Consider the following 26953-nt stretch of genomic DNA (forward strand, 5'->3'; position numbering starts at 1 on the left):
GAAATCCTCTACCCATCCACTCTTTTTTTTTTTTTTTTTTTTTTATATATAGAATTCTGATAGCTGTAATCCTCCCCCAATCATATACCAGTTAATTGGAAGTGATGCTGCCATGGGAGACCACAAGGTGAATATGTTATGATTTTTTCATTATGCACTATTTTTAAAATATTCTATTTAGAAACTAGAAGTAAAACTTAGTCTAAAAATCTTATAAGATAACTATTTTGGTAAACTTGTTTTCCCTCCCCACCCTTCTACCACATACATTATCATTTATCCAATATTTTTTGAGATGTTGATTTGTTTGTTTGAAGATTTAAAGAATATTGACTTGAAGTAATACTGCATGCAATTGAGGAAAACATTGGTTGTGCTAACGAGTGTTATTTCACATTATTGTAAATTAAAATATAATCACTGAAACTTTCACTTGGTTGTTTCAATAAAAAAAAAAAAAATAGTGAATCTTTGGCATGATAGCTTTCTCACAAGCAAACAAAATAAGAGTACAATTAGTAGCTTTTTCATAACAACACACTTTGACAATGAATATGAAAAAGCTACTAAGAGTACTAATTATTATTATTAACATCTGACCTCCATGGAGTCAGAAACTCATTGTGGGAGGTACACACTGTCACACACAAAACGCATCCACCTGTGCTTTAAACTGATTCAATGCGTCTACATTCACAACACACTGAGGCAATGCATTCCACTCTCCATCTAAAGTACCTACTCCTCTGCTCTCACCGTCCTTCTATAGTTTCCAAGAATGACCTCTTGTTCCCCCCCCCCTTCCCATTCTATGAAAAATCTTGTCCTTGTCAACCTGATAAAAACCAATGACTAACTTATATGTCTCAATCATATCCCTCTCCTCCTCCTATTCAATGAGGCTTTGTAATTTACATTCTCTCAAACTGTCCTCGTACTCCACATTCCAAAGACCATTGACCACCTTTGTGAATCTTCTCTAAACCCTTTCTAACGTATCTGTGCGCAATAATCCATGAGGCCTGATCAAGGCCTTATACATAGCATCATGACCTCCTTATTTCTGCATGTTAAGGTCCTCTGCATCATTGCCATTATCTGATGTGACATCTACACAACTTATGCAATGTGTCCCTTGAATTTCAGGTCCTTGTCCACCACCACTCCCACACTTCTCATCTCCTCTACCTTCTTGAAAGATTCTCCATCAAGTGTATACTTTGCATCTCATTGTTGCTTACCAAATTTCAAAACCTTACAATTTGCAACATTAAACTGACAGTTCCATTTACCTGCCCATTCATGCAATCTATTATAGTTCTCCTGTAAAGCCATGACATCTGCTTGACTCTCCATTGCTTTCCCCAATTTTGCATCATCTGCAAACAGCTGCATATCATCAGTTAAACCTATCTCTGTATATAAATTTGTTGTTCAATTGAACAACAATGGCCCCCAATACAGACCCATGTGACTTTTCTCTATTGGGATACTGCACCCCCCATATACAACTTTCTGATATCTATCTGATAGCCAGTCACCAATGTAACTCACTAGTCTCTTATCCAATCATATCTGTTTCAGTTTATTTAACAGGGCATTTATTTATCATGTGGCAGTCTATCTATCAAAACCTTTTTTTCAAAATCGAAGTATATATACCACTGTATATGCATCTCCCTTCTTCAAGACATTTGTCACCTAAGTAAGTCAGTAAAACATGATCCCCTTTAACAAATTCTTGCTGATAACTACAGAGAACACTGCTGTTATCAATCCATTCCTATATCCTACTTCTCACCAATCTCTCTACTCCCTTCACCAGAACTCCAGATATTCCTCAAATGCCTCTCACAATTTTGCCATTCTCTCGTATGTCCTTTACACTTAAGTTTCTTATGATTTCTCCTGATGAGGATGAAACAGCCATATAAATTGATCACTGAATACCTCAACAATATGTTCTGCAGCAGTTACCTTTCTACCATTTTCATCCATTAACATCATCTTACCATAATTATTTGACCTTCTACTTGCTACCTGTTTAAAAACACTCTCTAAGGTTTTTCTTTGCCTGATTTGTCAATTTCTGGTCATACTGCGCTTTTGGTTGTCTTTACTAACTGAGTCACTTTCCTGGCTTGTTCTTTATACTCTTCATGTAACTGAGTATTACTGTTATTCATTTTGTCCTGCCTCCAAAGTGCCATCTCCTTCCAGATTTCATGCTTAAGCCCTTCATTCATCCATTTTACGCCTACCTTATTCAGTTTGACCTTCGGAATATATTCACACATTGATGCTGTTATGTATTTCTTTGTAATTTTCCAAACGTCCTCTAAGTCAACTCCTCATTCATGCTATATCTCCAAGCTGTCTTCTAAGCATGTTACAATCACCAGCCTTGTACTTCCACATATATCCTCTCCTCATAGAAGTCTACATATAGCTAGCCACAACCCCAGGTGGTTACTTCATGATCGCTCTCAACAACTGCAGGAAAGTGTGAAACCCCACTTACTGTTTCATTCTCTGATGAAATGATCAGATCTAAAACTCTCAATCCTTGCATGCCCTCCTTTACATACTGTCTGAGATAGTTATCTCTCAAGAAATTTATTGTTCTTATTCCTCATTCCAGTCTATGCTGTCATAATTAAAATCGCCCACAATAATTACCCTTCCTTTGTTCACAAACCCAGTTGTTTATGCATATCTTCGATACCACCCTCCACATTCTCTGGTCTATAGCAATATCCAACTAAATATGTCTTCCTGTCAACCTCCACTTTACACCACACTGCCTCATAACCATTGCCACTACCTTATGTGGACTTTCTTGTCTACCTTATGTGGATATAATTCCCCTACTATCATCGCAAAAAATTCTGTATCCATCCATTTGAATTCCCATTAGGATATATTCATGCAACCATGTTTCACATATTCTAATGATTTTGTGGTGAATAAACTCAATCAGTGAAACCGTTTCATCATCATTATTTCTGATATTTATAGCATTTGTAAATAAACACAGGAGTTCATTTTTAGGTCTATAACCAGTCCTACCCAAGCCACTTGTTGGTTGTGATTTCCCCACCACACCTGCCCATGCCTAATCACCTTTATTACTGCTTACCACATATATCCGTTCAGTCTCAACTATCCCACTCACATCCCAATCATTCCATTTCTGTGCTGATCATATCCATACATGCATTCACTACTATTTACAACATCCATTTCCCTATGCTATGAGAGTGCCTGGGAAGCACTCTCCCGTTTCCCTGTTTGTCCTCTATTCCTGATCTTTCACTTCATATCTTACTTCTGATCTCTTGCTTACATCACACACTGCACTTCCATTTAGCAATAGTTTCTCCAGTTCACTCACTCCATAGCCATTCAAATTCAATCTATCACATCTCTATCATTTATTCTTCCCTCAAGTACGTCATACATCCACAAACTGTGCTCCCTTCTCCTCGCACAGATCTACTAGCCCACCATTCACACTTCTGCTTCTCCATCTCAACTCATCGTTGTCATACCTCGGCAACACGCTGACAACCTTTCCCACTACACTGTTATCTCTCAAGAGAAGTATGAAGAGAGTTAATCACTACAAAATGGTAAACAAAATTCTTTAGTTTCATGTGATGCGTTTAGTTTCTAATAGAAAGCTGGTGTTTTCACTCTTTATTGCTTATAGATATCAGCTCACTTCTCTTCAGTTGGAGAATTCTAAACCTGAAAATGGTTTAATCCTCATTTATGGTAATGTCTTCCTGTGACATTACATCAGTATCCTATCCAGAGCCTCCATAGCTCAGTAGGTATAGATGAACTGTTTTGGTCAGAAAGACCTGGATTCATTTCCCGTCCATGATGTGAAGAACCTTTATCTGGTCTCTTTCCACTAAAGATGAGTTAGCCAGTCTCATATGGAGATAGAGGGTTTTTTCCATCTGGAAACTCGAGTTTTTCATCCCTCAGAACAGGCAAACCTCAGAACAGGCCCTGTGAACACACACACACGGATCTCTAATTATATTTTATGACTGTAGATCCATATAAACACACACATGGATCTACAATCAAAATATACTTAATTCCTCATTAGGTCTCAACCCATCCTAATGGATGGAGGAGGAAGGAGGGAACCCTATACAAAATAAAAAATCCTATGTGATGTATTCTGATATATATATATATAGCTTCTAAAGAATGAGAAGAAAAAGATTATAAATATGTGAGGAAAATGACAAAATAATTAGTCAGTAAACCATAATTATCCACAATTTCAGTTTTGACCATTTAGAAAATCAAAAAAATTTGAACTTACTCTGACTGAAAATCTATCATTTAATACTTTCTCATTCAACTGATTTTTTACTATTTTTTTTCTTGCTGTATCATCAAGTAATAAGATTTGGCATAACATTCAGCATTTTTCCTTCCTGCTAAAATGTTTTGCCCTTTTTATATGACATCAGGCAATAAGGCATTGAAACATGTTGATTTCAACCATGAAAAATTTCAAGTTTTTACTAGTAGCTTTTTATTTAGACTAAGATATAGACTTACTTCCTTTCTAAAATATCTTATGTTTCATAATACCGCCAAAGTAATCTCTTTGCATATCACATCCTGATGAAAAAAAAATGACTAATGTTAAAAACTACTGATATTTAGTTGCAAATTAAATGCATGCAGTATTGATACACTTCAACAGGTAGAAACCAATCAACTATATACAATAATCATCATGTAAAAGTAGAAGTTATCGGAACAGTGGTGCTTTAAACTTATGAGGCACTGTGTTATATATTGCAAGTATGAAAAAAAAAATTATGTATGTTTAGGGTTGTGGCATTTTTAAAATCAGATGTTACTAAGGATCTGTCATGTAAAATTAGAAGTTTTTACTGCATGAAAATATCACAAGCCAAAATCTGATCACCTAACCTATTATGCATAACAGTATTACAAATATTGTTATGCATAATAGGTGACCCAGTACTATTAATCTATTCTGCATTCAATATAATCAATCTGTGAATCTATTATATATTTCTGAAATGACTGTGTTTCATATTGAAATGCCAGTAATGTTCAAACGAGCTTTCTGAAAATTAACTAGTTTTGACTGGGTGAAGCATATCGTGCTGCTAAGAACTGACTACACTATAAACACAAAAGTACCCTATATAATCTCACCTTCTTGGCAATTAAATAAAATATATTATTTCTGGGTACTCTCAAAGCAACCCTGCCTCACTTAACACCTTTTTCTCATTAACCATGTGATAAGTTCAGAGCAAGTTGTCAAATTCTCTATTATCCGATGATTATTTCTTCAAAATGACTAGCACCAATATTCCTGCTAATTTTTGTCTTCCCATGTGCACATGAAAAACATTTTGTGCACATGTTTCCAGTCTTAGATTCAATGTGTGCACTAATGTAATATTTCTCATATTAATGTTGCATTTATTTTTCATCTACCTATAACCTCTAAAAATGCAGGTAGCAAATTAATTCACTTATCCACATAGCTGCAAAAACTTATCACTATTTGCACGGGTTCCAAGTTCAAGTGACTGTTCTGTCTAGACAGTACACACTCTAAACAAATATACCTCCACAGCTCAGATCTTTTTCATTTATTTATGTTTCATTCTTGCTTTTATTTACTTATTTATTGGTTCTATATCTTCATGTTATTTCATGTTGATTTCAGCAGCAGCAGCATCATATTCAGTATCAAATGTAATATCATTAGCAAGAAGTAAGTTACTGGAACATATCCTCAACATCAATAGTTCAAGATTGCTATCATCAACATAAGAAGCATCAATGGAAAGAAATGGAACTCAGAAGTCTTGGATAAGTACCAGATCGACATAATAAATGTGACTGAAACAAAGAAGACAGAAACAAAGAGGGTGCTTAAGGATTAAAGCTGTATAACTGAGAGGAGACTTCCACATAGCCTTTAAAGGAATGCGGAGAACCGACCAGGGCTTCTGACCTAATGTCCAATCCTCACCTTCTCGTGGTGCACCCTGTTGGGTATCTACTTGGATACTGAACGGACGAGGATGGGCTGGCAATTTGGGATTTAGCCGACCAAAATGTATTCTTATTGGTTAAACCAATATAAAAAATGATGGTACAACATGACAAAATTTCATGCCGACTGGGGCGTCGCCCGGTTAAACAAGGCCCCCGTTGTTTTCGCCAGGGAACCAGGGCAAACAGCGAAAAGTCAGCTACTGGAACAAATCTGAAAACAAACCCCAACTCAACATCACCAGAGTTAAACATCGGTACTATCAACTCAACATCACCAGAGTTAAAAATCGGTACTATCAACGTCAGAAGCCTGAATGGCAAAGAAATGGAGCTAGCTGAGGAATTAGATAAGTACCAGATCGACATAATAGGGGTAACTGAAACAAAAAAGACCAAAACTGGTGAGATCATTCTGAGCAATAAATACAAAATGTTATATTCAGGCAATGACAATCAACGAAAACAAGGAGTAGCCATAGTATTCAACACAAAATACGAGGCTAATCTTCTTGAATGGCAGTCAGTCTCAAGTAGAGTAATGTGGGCAAATATGAGAATGGGAAACTGGACAATGAGACTTATTTGTGCCTATGATCCCACAGAAGGTAGAAGTGGAGGAATTTTTTGAGGCTTTAGAAAAAGCAACTCGCACAATGAAAAAGGAAAAGTTGGTCCTTGTTGGGAATCTAAATAGCAGAGTAGGAAATGATTGTGAGACATACAAAAATATTTTGGGAAAATTTGGAGAAAAGAGCAAAGCTAATAATAATGGCAAATATCTGTTGGATTTCTGCTCAGGACATGGACTGGTTATGTGCACAAATTCACATGGAGAGAAGAGGCTAGGAATAAGAAAAGTCTCATTGACTATGTTATTATTGATAGTGATGTTTTCTCCCTGATGCAGGACACCAGAGTGTACAGAGGATTTGAAATTGGAAGTGATCACTATTTATTCTTGAGCAGGATAAAATTGAATTTCATATTGAAAAGAATAACACGTAAGAAAGTTTTAAAGCGAATAAAAGTTGAGCAGCTCTCAGATGTGAACTGTAGACTAAAATACAGAAAGATTATTGAAAAGAAAATGAAAGAGTTTGAGAACAGGAATCAAACCTTGGAGATTCAGTGGCAAACTCTGAAGAAAACATTGATTGATTCTGCCAGAGAGGCATGTGGTGAGGTTGTGTGCAAGGATAAAAAAAATCAGAACTCCCTGGTGGACACAGGAAGTTAAAGAGGCAGTGAAGGAAAAGAAGAAAGCATATCAAAAGTTCCTGGCAAATAAGTCAGCTTGTGTTCTTAGAGAATACAGAGACAAATGTAAGAAAGCTAAACAGTGTGTAAAACTAACTAAACAAAAGTCATGGGAGGACTTTGGCAAGAATATAGAAAATAAATATCAAGAAGGCAGCAAAATATTCTGGAGGTTGTTGAAGAAGCTTAGGAATGGAGCAAAGAGTGCTGTAAAAGGAGTTAGAGATGATAAAGGTGACATGAAAACGGTAGAAAAAGATATCCTTGAAGTATGGAGTAATTACTTTGAAAAACTGCTAAATGAAACAAGCAGTGATGACAGCACAGTGATAAAAAACACTGACCAGGCATGCAGTCAGGAATACATATCCATACTTGAAGTAGAAAAAGCCATCAAAGGCTTGAAATGTGGAAAGGCAGCAGGAGTAGATGATATTCGACCACAAATGCTAAAGTATGGTGGTATAAGAGTCTTACAGTGGCTGCACTGCATAGTTCAGAAAGCCTGGACAGAGGGACGAATTCCCGATCATTGGAGTAGAGCTCTCATGTTACCCGTATATAAAAAAGGGAAATAAAACTGCATGTGAGAATTACAGAGGTATTTCCCTACTGAGTGTTCCTGGCAAGATCTATGCAAGTATACTTGAGAAACACTTGAGAAGAATTGTGGAAGAAAAGCTTGGTGAAGAACAAGCTGGATTCAGACCAAATAGAGGCTGTCAGGATCAGATCTTCACTTTACGACAAATAGTCAAGAAAGCATGGGAATATAACAAAGATCTGTATTTAAGTTTTGTCGATTTGGAAAAGGCATATGACAAGGTGCCAAGAGAGAAGCTATTCGATACGCTGCAGTTATATGGTGTCAATGGGGCATTATATCAAGCAATACTTAGTCTTTATTTGAGTTGTAAGTCAGCAGTTAGAATTGAAGGAAGTACAGGAAGATGGTTTAATGTTAAATCTGGTGTGAGACAAGGATGTACATTATCCCCTCTGTTATTCATTATCTATATGGATCACATTATGAAGGAAAGTGATATTAAACATGATATCAAAATTGGAGATGTTAATGTCAGCTCTTTGCTTTATGCGGATGATGTTATACTTCTAAATAAATCCGCTACAAGTCTGCAAGATTCTCTGACTAAATTGAATAGCTGTTGTAATAGATATGGTCATATAGGTCATAATAGGAAGGTCAGCAATAAAAAGACAAAGACAATGAAAATATGCAGAATCATTGAAAATGTCAACTGTGTTGTGAATGGAGAACCTGTGGAACAAGTAAAACATTTCAGCTATTTAGGCATGATTTTTACTGAAGATGGTAAATTAAATATAGAAATAGACAACAGAATCAGCAAAGCTGGTATGGTGGGAAGTCAATTGAATAAATTCAGGTGGAATAAGAGAGAAATTAGTCGGAACACTAAATTAGCTGTATACAAGACAGTGTTCAAACCAGTTTTAACTTGTGGATCTGAGAGCTGGGTCAGAAGTAAAACACTTGACCAAAGACTAGAGACCGCACATATGAGGGTCCTGAGAAAGATTAGAGGCGTGAACAGATGGCATCAATGGCAATATCATATTAAAAATGAGGCTATTAGGAAAGAACTTGACATTGTCAGCATCCAGGAATGCATTAGCAGAGCTAATCTAAGGTGGTATGATCACTTAAATAGAATGGGCAAGGAAAGATTAGCAAAGCAAGTGTTCTCTGCCAGGTTGGCAGCAAAACAACCCAGAGGAAGACCAAGATATAGGTGGATTGATACGGTACAAAGTGCCTTAGATGATAGAAATATAAGATCTGATAATATTGGAGTCTTGACAAGTAACAGACTGATTTGGAGGAAAATTGTAGATAGGAAATTAATAATGATGTAATTTTTTTCATGTAGTACTATCATATCCTGTACACCCCTTGAGGGTACATGGCAGGAATTTGATGATGATGATGATGACAAAGAAGACAAAAACAGGTGAGATCTTTTAAAGTGACAACTGCAAAATGTTATATTTAGGCAATGACAATTAGGGGAAAGGAGTAGCTATAGTATTCAACACTAAATATGAGGATGATCTTGAATGCCAGGCTGTAACAAGTAGAGTGATATGGGCAGAATATCAGAATGGGGAACTGGGCAGTGAAACTTATTTGTGCATATGGTCCCACAGCAGGTTCTACTAAGGAAGAAGTGAAGAAATTTTTTGAGGCATTAGAGAAGGCAGCCGACACAATCACAATATAAAAAGGAAATGTTGAGCCTTGTTGGTGATCTAAACAGCAAAGTAGGAAATGAATTACCATACATATAGAAATGTGGAAAAATTTGGAGAAAAAAGCAAAGCTAATAATAATGGGAAGTATCTGTTGGATTCTGTTCAGTACATGGTCTAGTTATTACTAACACCTGTTCCAATAAAATTGTGCACAAATTTATATGGAGAGAAGATGCAAGAAATAAAAATGTCTCATTGACTGTGTTATTGTTGATAGTGATGTTTTCTCACTGGCTCACGACAGAAGATTTGAAATTGGAAGTGATCACCATTTAGTTTTGAGCAGGATAAAATTGAATTTTGTATTGAAAAGAAGAAGGCTTTGATTAGACCACACAGACTTTTGTGCACAGATTTGGTCACCTGGTTTTCAAAAGGATGAAGAGATGTTGGAAAGGGTCCAGAGATGACTTACTAAGGTAGTTTCTGATCTTTCTGGAATATCGAATATGAGGAAAGGTTGAGAAGATGCAATTTACAGAGTTTAGTGGATAGGAGAAAGAGTGGTGATCTGATAGACCTACAAGTTAGTAAGGAGTTGTTATAGCATCATTGTTGGAGAGGTTTTACAGCAAATGGTGGGAGATCAGGGGAGAACCAGAGGACATCCCTGGAAGCTGTATAAGGAGGGTGTGATTAGGGGAGTGAGAAGCAGGTTTTTTTTGTGCAGAGTTGTGAATGATTGGAATGCCTTGCCTGAGAGTGGTCTTCAGAGAATTTAAGTGTGTTTAAGGCATGGTATGATGAGCTGTGTGTATGACCAAAGGACCTTCCCACGGGTCTTTGACTCCATTGGGTCCTGGGATAATAATAAGAAGAAGAATGTTTAAGAAAGTTTTAAAACAAATCAAAGTTGAGCAGTTTTCAGATGTTAGCTGTAGACCAAAATGTACAAACATTATTCAAGAAAAATGAAAGAATTTTAAAACAAGAACCTAACCTTGAAGATTCAGTGAGAAACCCTGATGAAAACATTGATTGATTGATTCAGTCAAAAGGCACATAGTGAGGTTTTCTCCAAGGATAGAAAAATCAGAACTCAGTGTTGGATTCAAGAAGTAAAGATGAATGAAGGAAAAGAAGAAAGCATGTCAAAAGGTCATGGCAAGTAAGTCAGCCTGTGCTCTTAGAGAATATAGAGATAAATGTAAAAACAAAGCACTATGTAAAATTTGCTAAACAAAAGTCATGGGAAGACTTTGGTAAGAACACAGAAAATAAATAGCAAGAAAGTGGCAAAATATTCTGGAGGTTATTGAGAAAGATTAGAAATGGAGGAAAGAGTACTATGAAAGAAATTAGAGATGATAAAGGTGACAAGTAATCTGAAGATAAAGATAATCTAGATGTCTGGAGTAATTATTATTATTATTTCTGTAACCTCCATGGAGTCACCAGACTCATTGTGACAGGCCTACTCAACCATCAACATGTCTATAGTAATAAACTTTGAAGTTCTTTACACTCCCTGCATTCACAACACATTCCAGCAATGCATTCCACTCACCAATAACTGCACATAAAATGTCTACTTTTCACACCCTTCTTCACCACATCTTTATACAACTTTTAGGGAAGCCTCTCGTTCTTTCCATCATAACATCCATTCTTTTGATAATTCCTTCTGTATTAATCTAGTAAAATCCTCAACTAACTTGAAAGTCTCTATCATATCTCCTCTTTTCCTCCTATCCACTAAACTCTGCAATCCACATTCCTCAAACACTCTTCATAACCAACACTCCATCATCATCAAATTCCTGCCATGTACCCACAAGGGGTGTACAGGCAAGAGTCCTAATATCACTTTGATGATTCATCTTTGGACCTCTCTAGTGTTTCCACAACACAATTAAAATCTCTCCATTGACTCACTATTGACCATTTGGCCAGGCAGAATGAATTCTTTGTGGATAATGCCCTTGGAATCGTAGAAACAAATTAGCATTATCTTATTTATGCAACTTATATCCACAACACAATGAAAACCAGGAGATCAAATCTGAGCACTATAGTCCACGTGTGGTCAGGTCAATACCTTAAAAGGCACAACCACCACCTCCTTATCCCTACATGTCAATGTACTTTTTATCATAGCAGTAATATGATGTGCAGTCTTTGCTACAGTGTGCCCTTGGAAATTTACTCGACTATCTACCATCACACCAAGATCCCAAATTTCATCCACTTCATGAAAAACAGCTCCACCAGTACAGTATATATTAGTGGAGCTGTACAAATTACTTTGAAAGATTGCTAAGTGAAACAAGCATTGACAGCATTGTGGTAGAAAACACTCAATATGCATGCAGTCAGGAATGCATATCAATGCTTGAAGTAGAAAAAGCCATCAGAAACCTGAAATATGGAAAGCCAGCTAATCTGAAATAATGAAAGGCAGAATAAAACTAAATGTGAGAATTACAGAGGTATTTCCCTGTTGAGGTTCCTGGTAGGATTTATGCAACTATACACCCTCTGTCCAAAAAGAAACTGAACTTTTCGAAAATAGAAGAAACTAGTGGTGCCACCTGTTGTATTTTTTTGTTGTCGAAAGCAGCAACTTCATTAGTGTTGTGTCAACTGTTTATGACATTTGTTTCATTAGAAGCCGAGTTATAGTGCCAAGAGTGACAGTGTGTTTTGACGAACGGTCGGTCATCACGATATTCATGCCATACGCGACGAATTCTCACTATCAATCGCTTCAAAACTTGAGATAAAACTCACCATTGACCGTTTGCCCAGGCAGAATGAATTCTTTGTGGATAATGCTCTTGAAATCGTAGAAACAAATCAGCATTGTCTTATTTACGCATATGACTTTGTGAAACTGACAAGTGAAATGTACAATTATAATCTCCAGAAACATGATGAAAATCTTAACACGTAAAAGTCGTTACATAAAAGGCACGAACTGCATTCCAAGTCTTCCTTTTTTTAAAAAAAAAAAAAAAAAAAGCAAAAGTAATGTGTTATAATCAAGTCAGGGAAAATTATCATCCTACTGCACCAAATATGACAAGACTGCATGTTCTCTCAACGTATCACAACACAAATGTAGCTGTATCCAAGGTTTTATTAAAGAGCAGTTGTGACTATTGTGAAAACTTGATCCATTAGAGAAAAACCCATTTCACTTTGCATCATCATCTTCTAGCACGAGGAGGAGGAGTTCTGCTGATACTTTGACGAGGACTATGAGAGCAGCTATGAGAATAACATCTTCGTGGTGAACGGGACCTTGAATCGTCTATTTCCTCCATAACTACCGCCGCCAACTACAGGTCAATGTCCAGACTGGAAAACCAAACCAAGGCCTCATCCGTCACCTTGTGGATGTCCTGTAGGCCACCACCATGAAATTGGTGCCTTGGGCAATCATTCACAATATGAGTAATCGTCTGATCAACGGGAGAACAATCACAATAAGGGTGGTCACACAGCCCCCATTTATGTAGTAGGCAGCCACATCTGCCCTGGTTAGTTCTGATCCTGTTGATTGATGACCAAATCTTCCTAGGAAAAGCAAAACCAGGCTGCAGAGCACAGGGATCTTCTACCAGGAAGCTGTTTGTTGGGAGATTGTTGGAGCAGTATTCTCTCCGCATGTCAGGTGTTGATGGCAGGGTAGCTGAAAAGAGTTCGTCCATGGCCCAGAGAGGCCTTCTAGATTTTAGGCGAAGACCAGGTGGATTTATAAGAGTCTGGTGCAGGGACAGGAGTGGGTTGCTCATTGCTTTATTAAATTCTTTAAACGAGGGTTGTCTTCTCCGTATGTTAGATAGGATAGGCAGCGAGAAGAGAGGGGTGCTTCTCACTGTCCCACTAATTGTGCGCATGTTAGAGTTTAGCTGAGTTCTATAATATTAGTATGAGCACTTCTTTCTCAGACAGGGGTACAATATTCTGCTGCAGAGAATGCGAGGGCTAATTCAGACGACCTTAGGACTTCTGCACCACAACCCCAGGTTGTTCCAGTGAGCCTTGAAATGATATTGTTTCTCGTTTTAATTTTGTTGGACAGGTTGGTGATGTGTCTTTTATAGGTTAGGCTTCTGTTCCAGGCTCACTCCAAGATATTTCGGGTGGGGCTTGTGCTCTACCATTTTTCCACAGAAAGAAAGGTTGAGGTGTCGATTCACCTCTGCATTGTTCATGTGAAATACTGTGGACACAATCTTCAAGTACCATTGCTTGAAGTACTCTTCCAGGATGTTCAGGTCTGTGTTCAAGGTTGATTCCGAGGTAGATTGATGTAGGATCACTTGGTCATCAGCATACATATACTTGCTTGAGCTGGTGTGTGTGGTAAGTCGTACACGTAGATGTTAAAAAAAAGTAAAGGGGATAACACAGAGCCCTGAGGGAGACCATTGTGAAGGAATCTGGGCCTGCTCTTTTTTCTGCCAATATGGACCCAGATCTTTCTATTGGAGAGAATGGATTTAAAAAGCTGGAAAGTTTTTTTGCACCTTATAATATTTCCTAGCTTGAGGAGGAGGCTGCCTGATCCAGACTGTGTCATAAGCTGATGCTAGGTCAATGAAAGTGGCTCCAGATTTAAGTTTCTTCTGAAAGCCTGCTTCACTCTGTGTTGTCAGGGACAGGACCTGGTCACAGCAACTTCCCGTCCTGAAGCCAGCTTGTTCAATTGGGAGTGCTCTTTCGATGAGTGGTGAAATTCTTTTAAGGAGAATTCTTTCAAAGAGCTTAAAGATGGTGGAGCAAAGCAAGGAGATAAGTCGTAGATTTTTCACATCATTTGGATTTTTCCCTGGTTTGGGCACTGCAATTATTTTGGCTTCCTGCCACAGATTTGGTAATTTACCAGTCATTATAATTTCTGAGAAAAGGGCAGCCAGCCATGTTTGGCCATGTTGACCGAGATGTTTTAAAAACTCAGGGAGGATACCATCCACTCTTTCAGCCTTGCCATTCTTGGTAAGTTTTAAGGCTGCCTGTACCTCTTCCTGAGATACTGGGTGTACAAGTTCAGGAAGCTCGGGTCCTGTCTTCAGGATTTGTCTGATGGAAGATTGTACAGCAATTTTCCTGATAGAGCTGGGATGTATCTTAGATGTTTTCAATAAATGATTAGCCATTTGATCAGGCGTTATCTCTGTTGTTTTGTGTGATGTTGGTTCTGCTCCACCTAATTTTCTTAGAAGTGACCAGCTTTTCTGGCTAGGTATGATGAAATCGAGTTCATGGATGGTTGAGATCCATCTTTCCTTTCTGTTTTTATCCAGGGTTGCTATGAGCTCCTTAGCAACATTTGGGTCTTCTGTTTCCTCATATTTGGTTAAAAGTTCCTCTGTTTCTCTACTCCAGCATGGAATATATTGTTTTCTGTAGCCTCTAGGAATAGAGGCTTTGGCTGCAGTTTTAATTAGTTTAACAAATCTAGGATAGCAATTAGGAGTGGGTGGAATTGCTCTAATAGTTTGCTCGATTTGTTTCTGAAATACATTCCAGTTGGACCTATGAAGGTTCCATCTAACGATTGGTGTTCCACTGATGACTGGAATTGATGTGCCTGTTTCTATTACTGTAGGACAATGCTGACTATTAAGGAATCTATTGAGTATGGTTTGTCTTTACTTTTGACTTCTCCAAGCGACTTTTTTTCAGATGCCCCTCTTCTGGTGGTCTCCACTCAGCACTCTGGCACTTTGTTTCGTGCTCACACTCAAAACACCACGTTTTGTCACCAGTAACGATCGTTTCAAGGAAGTTTGAGTCCTTACAAGCGGTTTTAATGAGGTCCTTGCAGTGTTGGATTCGATACATTTTTTGGTTGTTGGTCAACTTGTGGAGAACAAATCGTGAATTCAATTTACGAAGGCCCAAACTCTCAAAATTTCAAAATGTTGTGCACAGTTGATTTTGGAATCCCCAATTCATCTTCAATCAATTTCACCGATGATTTTGGGTTTCTTTGGTGAAATCACGCACTTTTTGGATGTTAACTTCACTCAGTCCAGTTTTTTGGATGGCCTGGCTTTTCGTCGTCCTCAAGCATCTCACGACCGCTTTGAAATTGCTTAAACAACTCGTGAACTTGAGTACGGGATAAGCATTCATCACCGTATGCTTTTTGAAGCATTTGATGCATTTCAGTAAAACTTTTACCAAGTTTGACACAAAAGTCAATCGCAGCTCTCTGTTTGAAATTCATTTTCCTACCGTTTGTCAAAACACAGTGTCACTCTTGGCACTATAACTCGGCTTCTAATGAAACAAATGTCATAAACAGTTGACAACACTAATGAAGGTTGTCGCTTTCGACAACAAAAAGATACAACAGGTGGTGCCACTAGTTTCTTCTATTTTCGAAAAGTTCAGTTTCTTTTTGGACACAGGATGTACCTTAGAAATAACTAAGGAAAATTGTGGAAGAGAAGTTGGAGAAGAACAAATTCAGGATTCAGGCCAAATAGAGGGATCAGATTTTCACTTTAAGACAAATTTGCGAATATAACATGGATTTGTATTTTAAGTTTTGTTCATCTGGAAAAGGCATATGACAAGGTGGCAAGAGGAAAGCTCTTCAAAGCACCTCAGTTATAGGTGTGAATGAGATATTGTATCAAGCAATTCTTAGTCTATTTGAGTTCTAAGTTAGCAGTTAGAATTGTGGAGGTACGGGAAGATGGTTTGATGTTAAATCAGGTGCGAGAAAAAGATGTACATTATCTCCACTGTTATTCATCATTTATATGGATCACATTATGAAGGAAAGTGGTATTAAACCCGATATCAAAATTGGGGATGTTAACTTCAGCTTTTTACTTTATACAGATGTTGTTATACTTCTGAATAAATCCAAGTCTGCAAGATTCCCTGACTAAATTGAATAACTGTTGTAATAAATTTGGTATGAAAGTCAGCAATAACAATGAAAATAGGCAGAAACATTGAAAACATCAACTGCATCCTTTTCTACACCTACATTGCACAGTTTGTTCATCTTGCCGACTTCTTTTAGAAGAAATAAAACAAAACTCACTCTAGTCTAATAAGGCATCAGGGACTTACACACAGATGAAGATATCAAAGTATACAGTTTGAGATTGCATAGATTTTGTATAAAGCTAAACCTCCTCCTCTAAATATTTCATTACCTGAATGTCAAGCTCTCCAATTTTTATGCTGAAATACTAAGATTGCTATACCAAAAGCAAACAAAGGAAATGCAACTGTTTTGATGGATACCACTGACTATAATTGCAAAGTTAATGTTTTACTACAAGATAGATCTTCTTAGAGTGTAATCAGCAGAAATCAAAAGCTAGCTAAACAAATTAAACAATTATTAGATCTAACATACTACTTAAATGCTAATACTATTGAAAAATTTCGATTCATCTTGCTCATTCCCGACACATTTATAGCCTTCCTCACATGCACAAATCTGGTTATCCATTAGTTGATTTCATAGGATCTCCTACTTATTGTTTGACAAAATATGTTTCATGTCTTCTACAAAACTCCACTGGCAAAATCACCTGTTATATCAAAAATACTTTTGACTTCTATCACCTCGCTTTAGATGATTACTTTATGCAGTACTTAGAGGACTGAATTTCTAACACCATTTCACCTCTACCTTATATTTGGCTACATTTTGTTGATATCCAAAATTGCAATCTGGTCTCAATCTGAAAAAGAACTACGTCAGTTTTGGCACAAAATTAACTCCTTATACAGTCGCATTAAGTTCACTATTTAGTGTGAATCTAACAACAGTCTTCCCTTTCTAGATATCCATTGTGTCTCTGCTGGCAGTACTGAATTTTCCATTTACAGGCAGCTATATCCATGCAACTCCACATCATCATTATTCACAAAAAGTGGTGCACAAAATCCTCATGCACTGAGCATGCACAGTTTGTTCATCTTTCCCACTTCTTTTAGAAGAAATAAAACAAAACTCGCTCTATATGGATATAATGAAACCGTAATACAGAAAACCATTGATAATTATCACCAGACTGCAATCTTATGTTAAAAGGATTTGCATACCCTACCCTACCATAAAAGGACTTTTGAACTAACAGCAAGGACTCTTTTTGTAAATATAATCAGTTTACCACCTTCAAACCAGACTGGAAATTATCTTCTTTCTTGCCACCTGTTGAGGATAAATTATCACCTCTATACTTGCATGGTACTTATCAAACAGAGTGTTTGATAAATACCCCATAAAATCACCATCTTTGCTACTTTGGACAGACTGGCTGTTCTGCTGAGATTAGAATCCAAGAACATCACAAACATTTCTGGAATTAGAAGATTCAGGTCTTGCTTCTTATGCTATCAATATTAAAAACAGAGTTCACTGTAATCAAGCAAAGATGTTGCACTACAATATGTTTAAATTTGATCATCTCTTTCTTGAATCATGTAAAGCCCTAGCCACCATCCTAATCTTAATCAGACTGTATGCCTATCTCTAAGTTTTGAGAAGTAATTGCTATTAATTATTTATAATTTTAAATTACATAACTATACCTGTTTATCTGGAACTTGAACAGTGTTTCCTCCTACTCATACAGCTACGACCAAGACGCACAGAAGTAAGCACATGCTGTATGACCTGTTCCTGTGTTCATTATTTAAATTGTAGTCAATTTTTCTGCTTTCTCCCTGAATGATACTCATGATATATTGAGTGAAATATATAGGGATATTTAATAAATTCTAGTTTTTTTTTACATGTTCAAGACCATTATTTAAAAAAAAAAGGTATTATTATTATTAAGAGAGACCTCCAGAGAGTCAGGGTAGCCACATACTAAATGCAACAGCTATCATATTTGTTCTTGAATTCATTCACACCGCTTGCACACACACAACATCTAATGGCAGTCCATTCCAATCACACACAACTCTATGAGAGAAAAATCTAGATCTCGTCCCCTTTTTAGCAGCATTAATTCTCAGCTTCCAATGATATCCTCTTGTCCTTTCCCCACCCTCCATAAAATAAAAATTCCATTAACTGAAATCCTGTATTACCCTTTCAGATGTTTTTAAGTCTCAATCATATCAGCCATCTTTCTCCTGGTTGCTAGTGTCTGCAGTCTACAAATTCCCAAACTGTCTTCGTAATCAGTATTCCACAATCCTGATATCATTTTTAACACTCTGCTTTGCACTCTTTCCACTGTATCAGAATCACAATGAATACCAGAAGACCAGACATGCACACAAGAATCCAAATGAGATCTTATAAAGGCCTTGTAAAGAGGCAAAATGACATCCTTATATTTATATGTTAAAGTTTGTTTCAACATTGCAATTATCTTTTGAGCTGTATTATGCTAAATGACCTCTGAATTTCAACTTCCTATCTACTGACACTACAAGATCCCTAGCCTGATCAGTTTCTTCTATCATAATTCTACCAATATAATATGATATTGGATATCTAATCATGCCAAAGTGCATGACTTTACATTTACTGATACTGAACTGACATCCATTTTTCCATTCCCACAATTCCAGCCTATTAAAATCATTCTACAAGTGCTGCATATCAGCAGCATTCCCTGATTATCCTATCTTTGCATCATCATCATCAGCAAATAGCCGACGATGATGCAAATATATCACCTGTCAAATCCTTCCCACTGTCATTAATGTACAGATTGGATAACAGTGGACCAAGGACTGATCCTTGTGGTATACTACTACTTACCTTAAAGCTTGTGGACTCACATATCCCATATACCACTTTTTGATATCTGTTAGTCAACCATCCTCTTATTTACGCTAATATTTTATAATTCAATCCCATATTCTCCAATTTATGCAACGGTCTTCCATCCTGTATTCTGCCAGAAACCTTAGCAAAATCCAAAAGTATCATGGTGTATCCATTTCTCTTGTCTTATCTCAGTGGTAACATTATTATAAAATGTAAGCAAGTTGTTGAAACATGACCTTCCCTGCTGTCAACCCATACTTCAGTAAAGAGTTGACAGAGGTTCTCTGTCAATCCATTGCTGAATGCAAACTCTAATCAAATTTTCTAAAATCTTCACCATCACTCCTAAGATACTGATTAGTCGATAGTTGGATACATTAATCTTTAACTACCCTTGTGCAATGGGGATTACCATACATTCTTTCCACTCCCTGGAATCTTCCCTCTTCTGAGACTCAAATTATATAGCCTGATTAAAGGAATAGCCAGTACAGCTGAACACTCTTTTAGTGCTGATATCCCATCAGGCCCCTATTGTTGAATTCTTATTCAGTTTGTGTAACAGCTCTAATACCTCCTCATACATCTGAGTTTCTTCAAACAGTGAAGAGGTAGCAGGGAACTCAGTGTGGCATACAGTAAGTTGATAGCTTTTAGCAAAATGGGCACTCATCAGTTGAACAACCTCTTCTGCATCTGTCACCCTCACACCATCTGTATTCAGTAGGGTTATTCTTTCATATTCATTCTTTCTTTTACTCTGAATATCAATAGAATTCTTTGGGCTATCTTTAGCTTGCAGAGCCAGGTTCTTTTCATACTCAGACTTTGCTTTCCGTACAACAGCAGTGACCCCTCTGTCCTGCTTATAAATTTCATAACAGATATCATTCTTATGCACATGGTATTTTATTCTCATCATCCTTTTCTTATGAATCTCTTGCTTGATAAGATTACACATCCATTTAACTCCTACTTTATTTATTCTTCAAATTCTTAGGACAAATTCAGATATTGAATAATTTAAGTATCTTTTAAATGCTTCCCATGTAGCAACCGATGTCATTGTGCTGAACTCAGTATACTCCTCGGTTGATCATAATTTCCTGCTTTGTAGTTATGAATGATCCATTCAGCATAACCTTTGCTGAATGGATCATTCATAAACTTAGCCCCTTCCCAAGTCAGTACCGCATGATCACTGTTACCAGCCGTAGTCAGAGTAGTACATCTTTAACTAAAACCCCCTCTGATGCTATAATCAAATCTAACACTCTTTGACCTCACATTCCTTCAGTCACATGCTGCTTGAGGAAATTGTCTTGCAACAGCTCAATGAATTCAGTTTCCTTCTTCTCATGAGATTTTACTGCTACGGAATCAATGTTTGAATAATTAAAGTCTCCCATTTTGGTTACTCTTTTCATGCCCATCGTCTTTATTTAGTGATGCATTTCTTCCTCACTAGCAATCAATCCACTAGGTCTCTAATTTCCTCCCGTTCCTGCCATTATAATTTAATTTCACTGACTCTGTATTGGGTTTCATACCAGTTATTAGTTTTTCAAGACTCCTGATTCCAAACAGGGTTGCTTAAAGGTCAAAGCCAAATAACTGGGAGGAGACCTCCACATCACCTTTTAGGAATGCAGTGAACAACACCCACTGCATATTTTATTTTGTTAGATTCCACCTTACTGCCACATGAAAATAAGTTAATAAATAATTATTTACTTATTATTCTGTGTTCTAATATATACCGTTAAAAAATAAACAACATGTACGACGAACGCATAAGTCTGTCTACATGCTGTATATTGTGAAATTGGTAGTTGAATTGCAAATAAGTGAATAGGTTAAGCTTATAAGAATTTAAATGAATTAATTCAGTTCAATCATATTGCCTCTATATTGCAAAAAGATGACAGTTAAACATATTAAATGTTTTATTTTTTATAAAGTCCAAATGAACTAAAAAATGATATTTTATGACATGCTGCAAACAGTTAAGAGTCCAGTTCTTTTGATGGAGTTGAAGAATCTTATTATTTCTAGATTAGTTGATTTCATGAACAGTGTCATCTATTTCTTCACTCCAGTCTTCTTTGCTGTTTCCTTCTAATGGTGGATTTGTGGTAGTAGTTGTGGTCTTTGTTTTTCTTGGAACCTTCAAGTTCATTATCTTCTGAATCAATTATTTCCCTTACAGCCCAAATTCCTAGAGAAGATATGCCTGTTCCAGGCATACTCTTCTCTCATATGAGCTATCTAGTGCCCATATTACTATATGATAATTTATGATAATAATTATCATAAATTTGGCCTCGCCTTCTTAGAATGTTCCTTCAGAATCTGGCATTTCTTAAATCAATGTTCATTTCTATGAAGACTTTTAAGTTTCTGTTAATGTATTGTTCTGTTGGTTGGATAATGGCATTACAGTTTGTGGCAGACGTGCAAGATGAATATTCTGACTGGAAAAATTCTTAAGTTCTGGGGGTTCTGGTCTTATCAAATAATAAACTACAGTAGTGATTGTCAGAAATATAATCCTTTATTCTGGATACAAGATACAAAATCATTCATGAGCCATTCTTGCAATATCTTGTCTTCATCCATGTATTTTTTTATTTTTGTTGATGCTAAACATGATGAGGTGAGTTTTCTATAGCAACTGTTTTATTTAATTTTTTTTTTTAATGCCATTCCACCAGCAAAGGTTGTAAAACTTACAGAACATTTACCACTGTAAGTGGACTAAGGGTTAGATAATACAGACATTCTGCTTTCAGTACCAAGCTACTTGAAAATGTGGGCTACTACAGAAGAGTTTAATAATTTTTTTTTTCATTACAGTATTTACTTATATGCATATGAATTACAGGTAACCCTTGTATAATGTGGATTCGATATAACGCAGTCTACAAATTATAGTATCCCTTGTTGAACGCGGTACTTATACAACACGGTTTCGATATAAGACGGTCTTATATCGAAACTTCGTCAACTTTTCGAACTTTTCAACTCTTCATCAAATTTGCATCTGCCTGTATCGCGCACGCATGTATACGTCAATTGCTTACCACATAAAGTGTTTATTGTTGAATATTGTCTTCGTTTTCTGCCAGGAAAGCAGATTAAAAATCATGTGTGTTAATCTCAAGCTGATCACTTTATTTTTTTGTGAGTTACATACAATATGTAATGCTTTATTTTATGTGAAAAATTTATTTTTATAGTAATGGCCACTTAGAGTGCTTTTGCGATATGGTTGAAAACGAAGTTAGTGAATTAATTGATGGGGAAATAGATTTAAATGAGGAGGACTGGTACAATTAATAGATGACATCGAACCAAATGGCAGGGAAAGTTCTGCCGAAGATTCTGATCATGATGAATCCGTTAAAGAATTAAGTTTAAAGAAATTAGCAGAAGGATTGAACTTGGCAAGAAAGTTATTTTATGGATAATGATCTCTCAGTGAAGTGCTCCAGAAAATTCATGAGACAGTTGGATATTTGTTTAGCTCCGTATTATGAACTTAATAAAAAATTGCAGCATAGTGGTAAGCAAGGTCTTATTACTGACTTCTTGATAACTAAACCAACCGAAATATGCAATGAGAATTATACAAATGATGTCCAAGAGATTTCAAGTGATGGTGATGTCCGGCCACTCGTAAATAAAGAACATCTACGAAATGTTAGTTTTGAAGAAAGCGATGACGATTAAAATATATACTTTCTTTTATTTTGCCTAAAACATTTATGTTATATGCAATGAAGTTTACATACAGTTTATAATTTTATACTATGTATTTGTTTCATACTTATTAAATAGCTTAAGGAAATTATAAGGTACAATAGAATATACATTAAAATAAATTTTAATACACTTCCAATATTTCAGCAGCATCATGTTGCCATTTTCACAGGAACTTAAAAACAAGACAAGTGCACGCAAGCACAACACACAGTAAATGAGGACGAAGCAGGAAGCTATTCTTTCTCCTAAAAGTCCTGATGGTGCCCCCTAGCGGGCAATGTAGGTATTCTTGGCCATTGGGCTGAAGGTCTTCTGATGTAGGTTTCCCAAATTTGGGGTAGTTTCATGCAACCAAATTTGTTGAGGTTTAGATTGTTTCTTAGGGCTGAGGCTGATTCCATGAACAGCCTTTCTTATTTGAATTTATTACAGTGTATTATCGTGGCTTTCTTCCACCGTATTCTATGGCGGGTATCCAGAGCATGGTCTGCAAGACCAGAGTGGCTGTATTGGTGATTTTAATGTACACACACGGACAAAGAAATTAGCATACCAAGAAGGAAGCATAGGATTCAATTGAAATTTTATTGTTGTAATGATATAGGTGAGTGATGTACATGATGGCAAAAACAGAGCTGAAGGACAATTACAAAGGGATCTGTGGTACTCAATCCAGTCATCATCAATAGTGCGTTGCACCACCTCGTGCGGCATTACATGCCACAATACGGTCCGGCATGGTGGTGAACAGATGCCTGATGTTGTCCCACATGTGTTGGACGCTGTGCTCCAAATCCCGGATATTGCAGCACAGTGGGAGCTGGCATTTCAGCTGCTCCCAAACATGCTCGGTAGGGGACAAGTCTGCGGAGTGGGCAGGCCATGGAAGTGTCTGTACACGACATAGGCAGGCCTGGGAAACCCGAGGCGTGTGCCGACGGGCATTATCCTGCTGGTATAGCGCTCCTGGTATCCCGGCCAGGAATGCGAGAACGTGGGCCATAGGATGTTGTCCACATACCGCTGCCCCGTCAATGTACCAAGTACCACTACGAGGGATGATAGGCTATCGTAGGCTATGGCTCCCCACCAGACCATAATGCCTGCAGTGCAGGAGGAGTGGCGCTTGATAGCGAGGTCGGGATTGTGTTCTTGACCAAGGGTCCTCCATACCCGGACACGATGATCATCTGTCCCCAAGACGAAGCTGCACTCATCGCTGAAGACCACACATCGCCAGTCTGTGGCGTTCCACATTGCTCTCGCCTGGCACTACTGGAAACGGAGTCGGCGATGTTGCAGTGTTAATGGGAGCACGTAAACGGCGCTGGGATCGTAGATTCGCCGCCGCGAAGCATCAGGAAATGGTTCGTAGGCACACAGGAGTTCCTACATCTGCCTGTATAGTGGACGGGGTCACTGTGGGATCCCTCCGTACTTGCTGCCTGATCCGACCAGTGCCACTCTGCCGTGTGGCAGTGCCGGGACATGTCCACAGCTCCCGACACTGTTGGATGGTATGATCAGAACGGTCGTGTGCACGCCTATTCGGCGTGCTGACCACCCTTCGGTTTTCAGGCTGATGATCATGCCTCTGTCAAAGTCCGTAAGTTGCTTAAATCGACGTCTCTGGCATCTACCTGGCATTATTGTCACTCTGTACTCTAGCTTGCATCGGCCAGTGCTTTTCGCTTTAATCGGCTATCGACTACATGCCAGCTTTATAAGACTGCCGGTTCATGCTTGCAGGGTGTGTGGGCATGCACAATCACACCAAACTTGGATCATTTGCATACCACCCCGCACTCTAGCTATTTGCTTAGTTTCGCCGTTGTACCATGTTTTCTTCCAGGTGCGCTAATTTCTTTGTCCGTGTGTGTATATTCTATTGTACGTTGTAATTTCCTTAAGCTATTTAATAAGCATGTATAACCAACGTCTAAGCCTTTCCGCGAGAATTATTTGTTACATAGTTTATGTTTTCTTAACTTACATGAATTACCTGAATTAAATAAAAATATATTTTTGTTGGGTATGTCATGTTTATATAATTAAAAAAAAAAAACAATTTCGGAATATAACCTTACTTTTTCTATGTTATCTGAGTCTCACATAACGCGATTTATATAACGTGGCATTTTTATGGAACTTAACATCCGCGTTTTACCTGTACCGATTTTTAAAATTATAAAAATTCATTATGGTTATATTTTATTATTTTTTTTATAACAGGGCAGTAAATATACACTCCTTAGAAAGAAATCAATGGACACTATAATCTGAGGAATAGACAGTCATGGTGCCCACCTTAATAAAATGTAGTACCTCCTTTCACTGTGATGACTTTCCACAAGCATACGATTTGGCATACTTTCCACAAGCGTACAATAACAATCAATAGGAATTTTGGACCATTCTTCCTGTAGGCATATAATAGGATATTCGACTGTTGTGAGGGGAATGCCCATTGATCTTACCCAACCCTCCAGTTCATTCCACAGATGTTGGGTAGCATTGAGATCAGGGCTCTGTGTGGGCTAGTCAAATGTGGTGATGTTCACACCCACAAATCACGCAGTTACAGCAGCAACATTATGACATGGTATTGGTTCGCTGAAAGAGACAATGGTCAGTACTATAGAAACACCACAAAGTAGGAAGCATTGCATTATCCAGAATGTTCAGATACCTCTTGAAGTTCAATGTTTGTGGCACCACAGAGGTCTGAGGCCTAACTAGGAAAAACAGGACCATACCATCACACTGTCACCTCTGAATTTTATAGTTGGGGTTACACACTTCATAAGAGATGTTTCCCAGGCATCCACTACGCCCACACTGTCCATGTGCTCTGTGGAGGGTGTAGTGTGAGTCGTTGTTCCATAACACAGCTTTTCAAGCTTCCGCATCCCACTGTACACACTCCCACCACTGAAGATGATGTTGCATGTTGGTTCGGATAATGTGTTGCTTGCATATTGCAGTCCTACCATGGAACACTATTTGTGAGCCATGGTTCTGAATGTTTTTATGCAGATTTGTGTTTCAGTCGATCCCCAAAACTTTGCATTCAATGTTCTGCCGACGAATGGAGAGGTTGTTACATATTATCGTTCATAATACCCTACAGTTATGTTCATTGAGTGTGATGGGTCATCCATTGTAGGTATCACTTGCAGTTGACTCTCTGTGCTTCCACCTCAGTATGGTATGACTGAATGTTGACCTAGTATGGCCCAATTTGTCAACAATTTGCTGAACAGATAGGCCTGTAACATGCAATCCTATCATACCGCCTCTTTCAAAATCCATCAGTTCCCTTCTTGCAGCCATTTCACCCAGACACAGTTGCACTGACTTGGGAACATCATATTCTTCTAGTTTATACCAGCTACAAACATGTGACTCATAACATGACAAGATGCACCATGCCCATGGATTTGTTGACTAATTTCCAAGCAGTGTATAATGTGAGATCTCATAATTTTGTATTTTGCCGTTATGGCCCTTCGCTCATAAGGTTATATATAATGTATTTGTGTGTGTGTGTGGGTGTGTGTGTGTGGGTGTGTGTGTGTGTGTGTGTTGATTATCTATTGGAGGTATCTTTTTCTTGACACTTAAATCACATTTTATATTTATTATTTTTATTTATTTTATTTCTTCCTTTGTGATTTAGCTCACAAGACAGCTTGCAGGCATATTGTGGAATGAGAAGTTGGATGGAAAAGAAATCACTGTTACTTGGGTGGTATACAAGAACTGTCTAGTGAAAGCAATGTCCAAATGTATTCCACTGCTGAGAAGCTTAAATAAGGTAGTTGCGAGATGGATGAATGAAGAGAT

The 26953-nt window shown here is 37.6% G+C and overlaps 1 protein-coding gene across 1 annotated transcript in view; it reads left to right on the top strand.

Moving 5' to 3' along the window:
- The window catches only part of 5PtaseI (inositol polyphosphate-5-phosphatase A), a 458282-nt gene that overhangs the window by 386858 nt on the left and 44471 nt on the right, over positions 1 to 26953 (top strand). Inside the window, exon 14 of the mRNA XM_090393013.1 lies at positions 53 to 127. Coding sequence (XP_090249139.1) covers positions 53 to 127 — 75 coding nt within the window. The remainder of the gene's footprint in view (positions 1 to 52; positions 128 to 26953) is intronic.

The sequence above is a fragment of the Typopeltis vanoorti genome, chromosome 5 (assembly GCF_054136105.1).
Source record: "Typopeltis vanoorti isolate ZY-2024b chromosome 5, IOZ_Tvanoo_1.0, whole genome shotgun sequence".
NCBI lineage: Eukaryota > Metazoa > Arthropoda > Arachnida > Uropygi > Thelyphonidae > Typopeltis > Typopeltis vanoorti.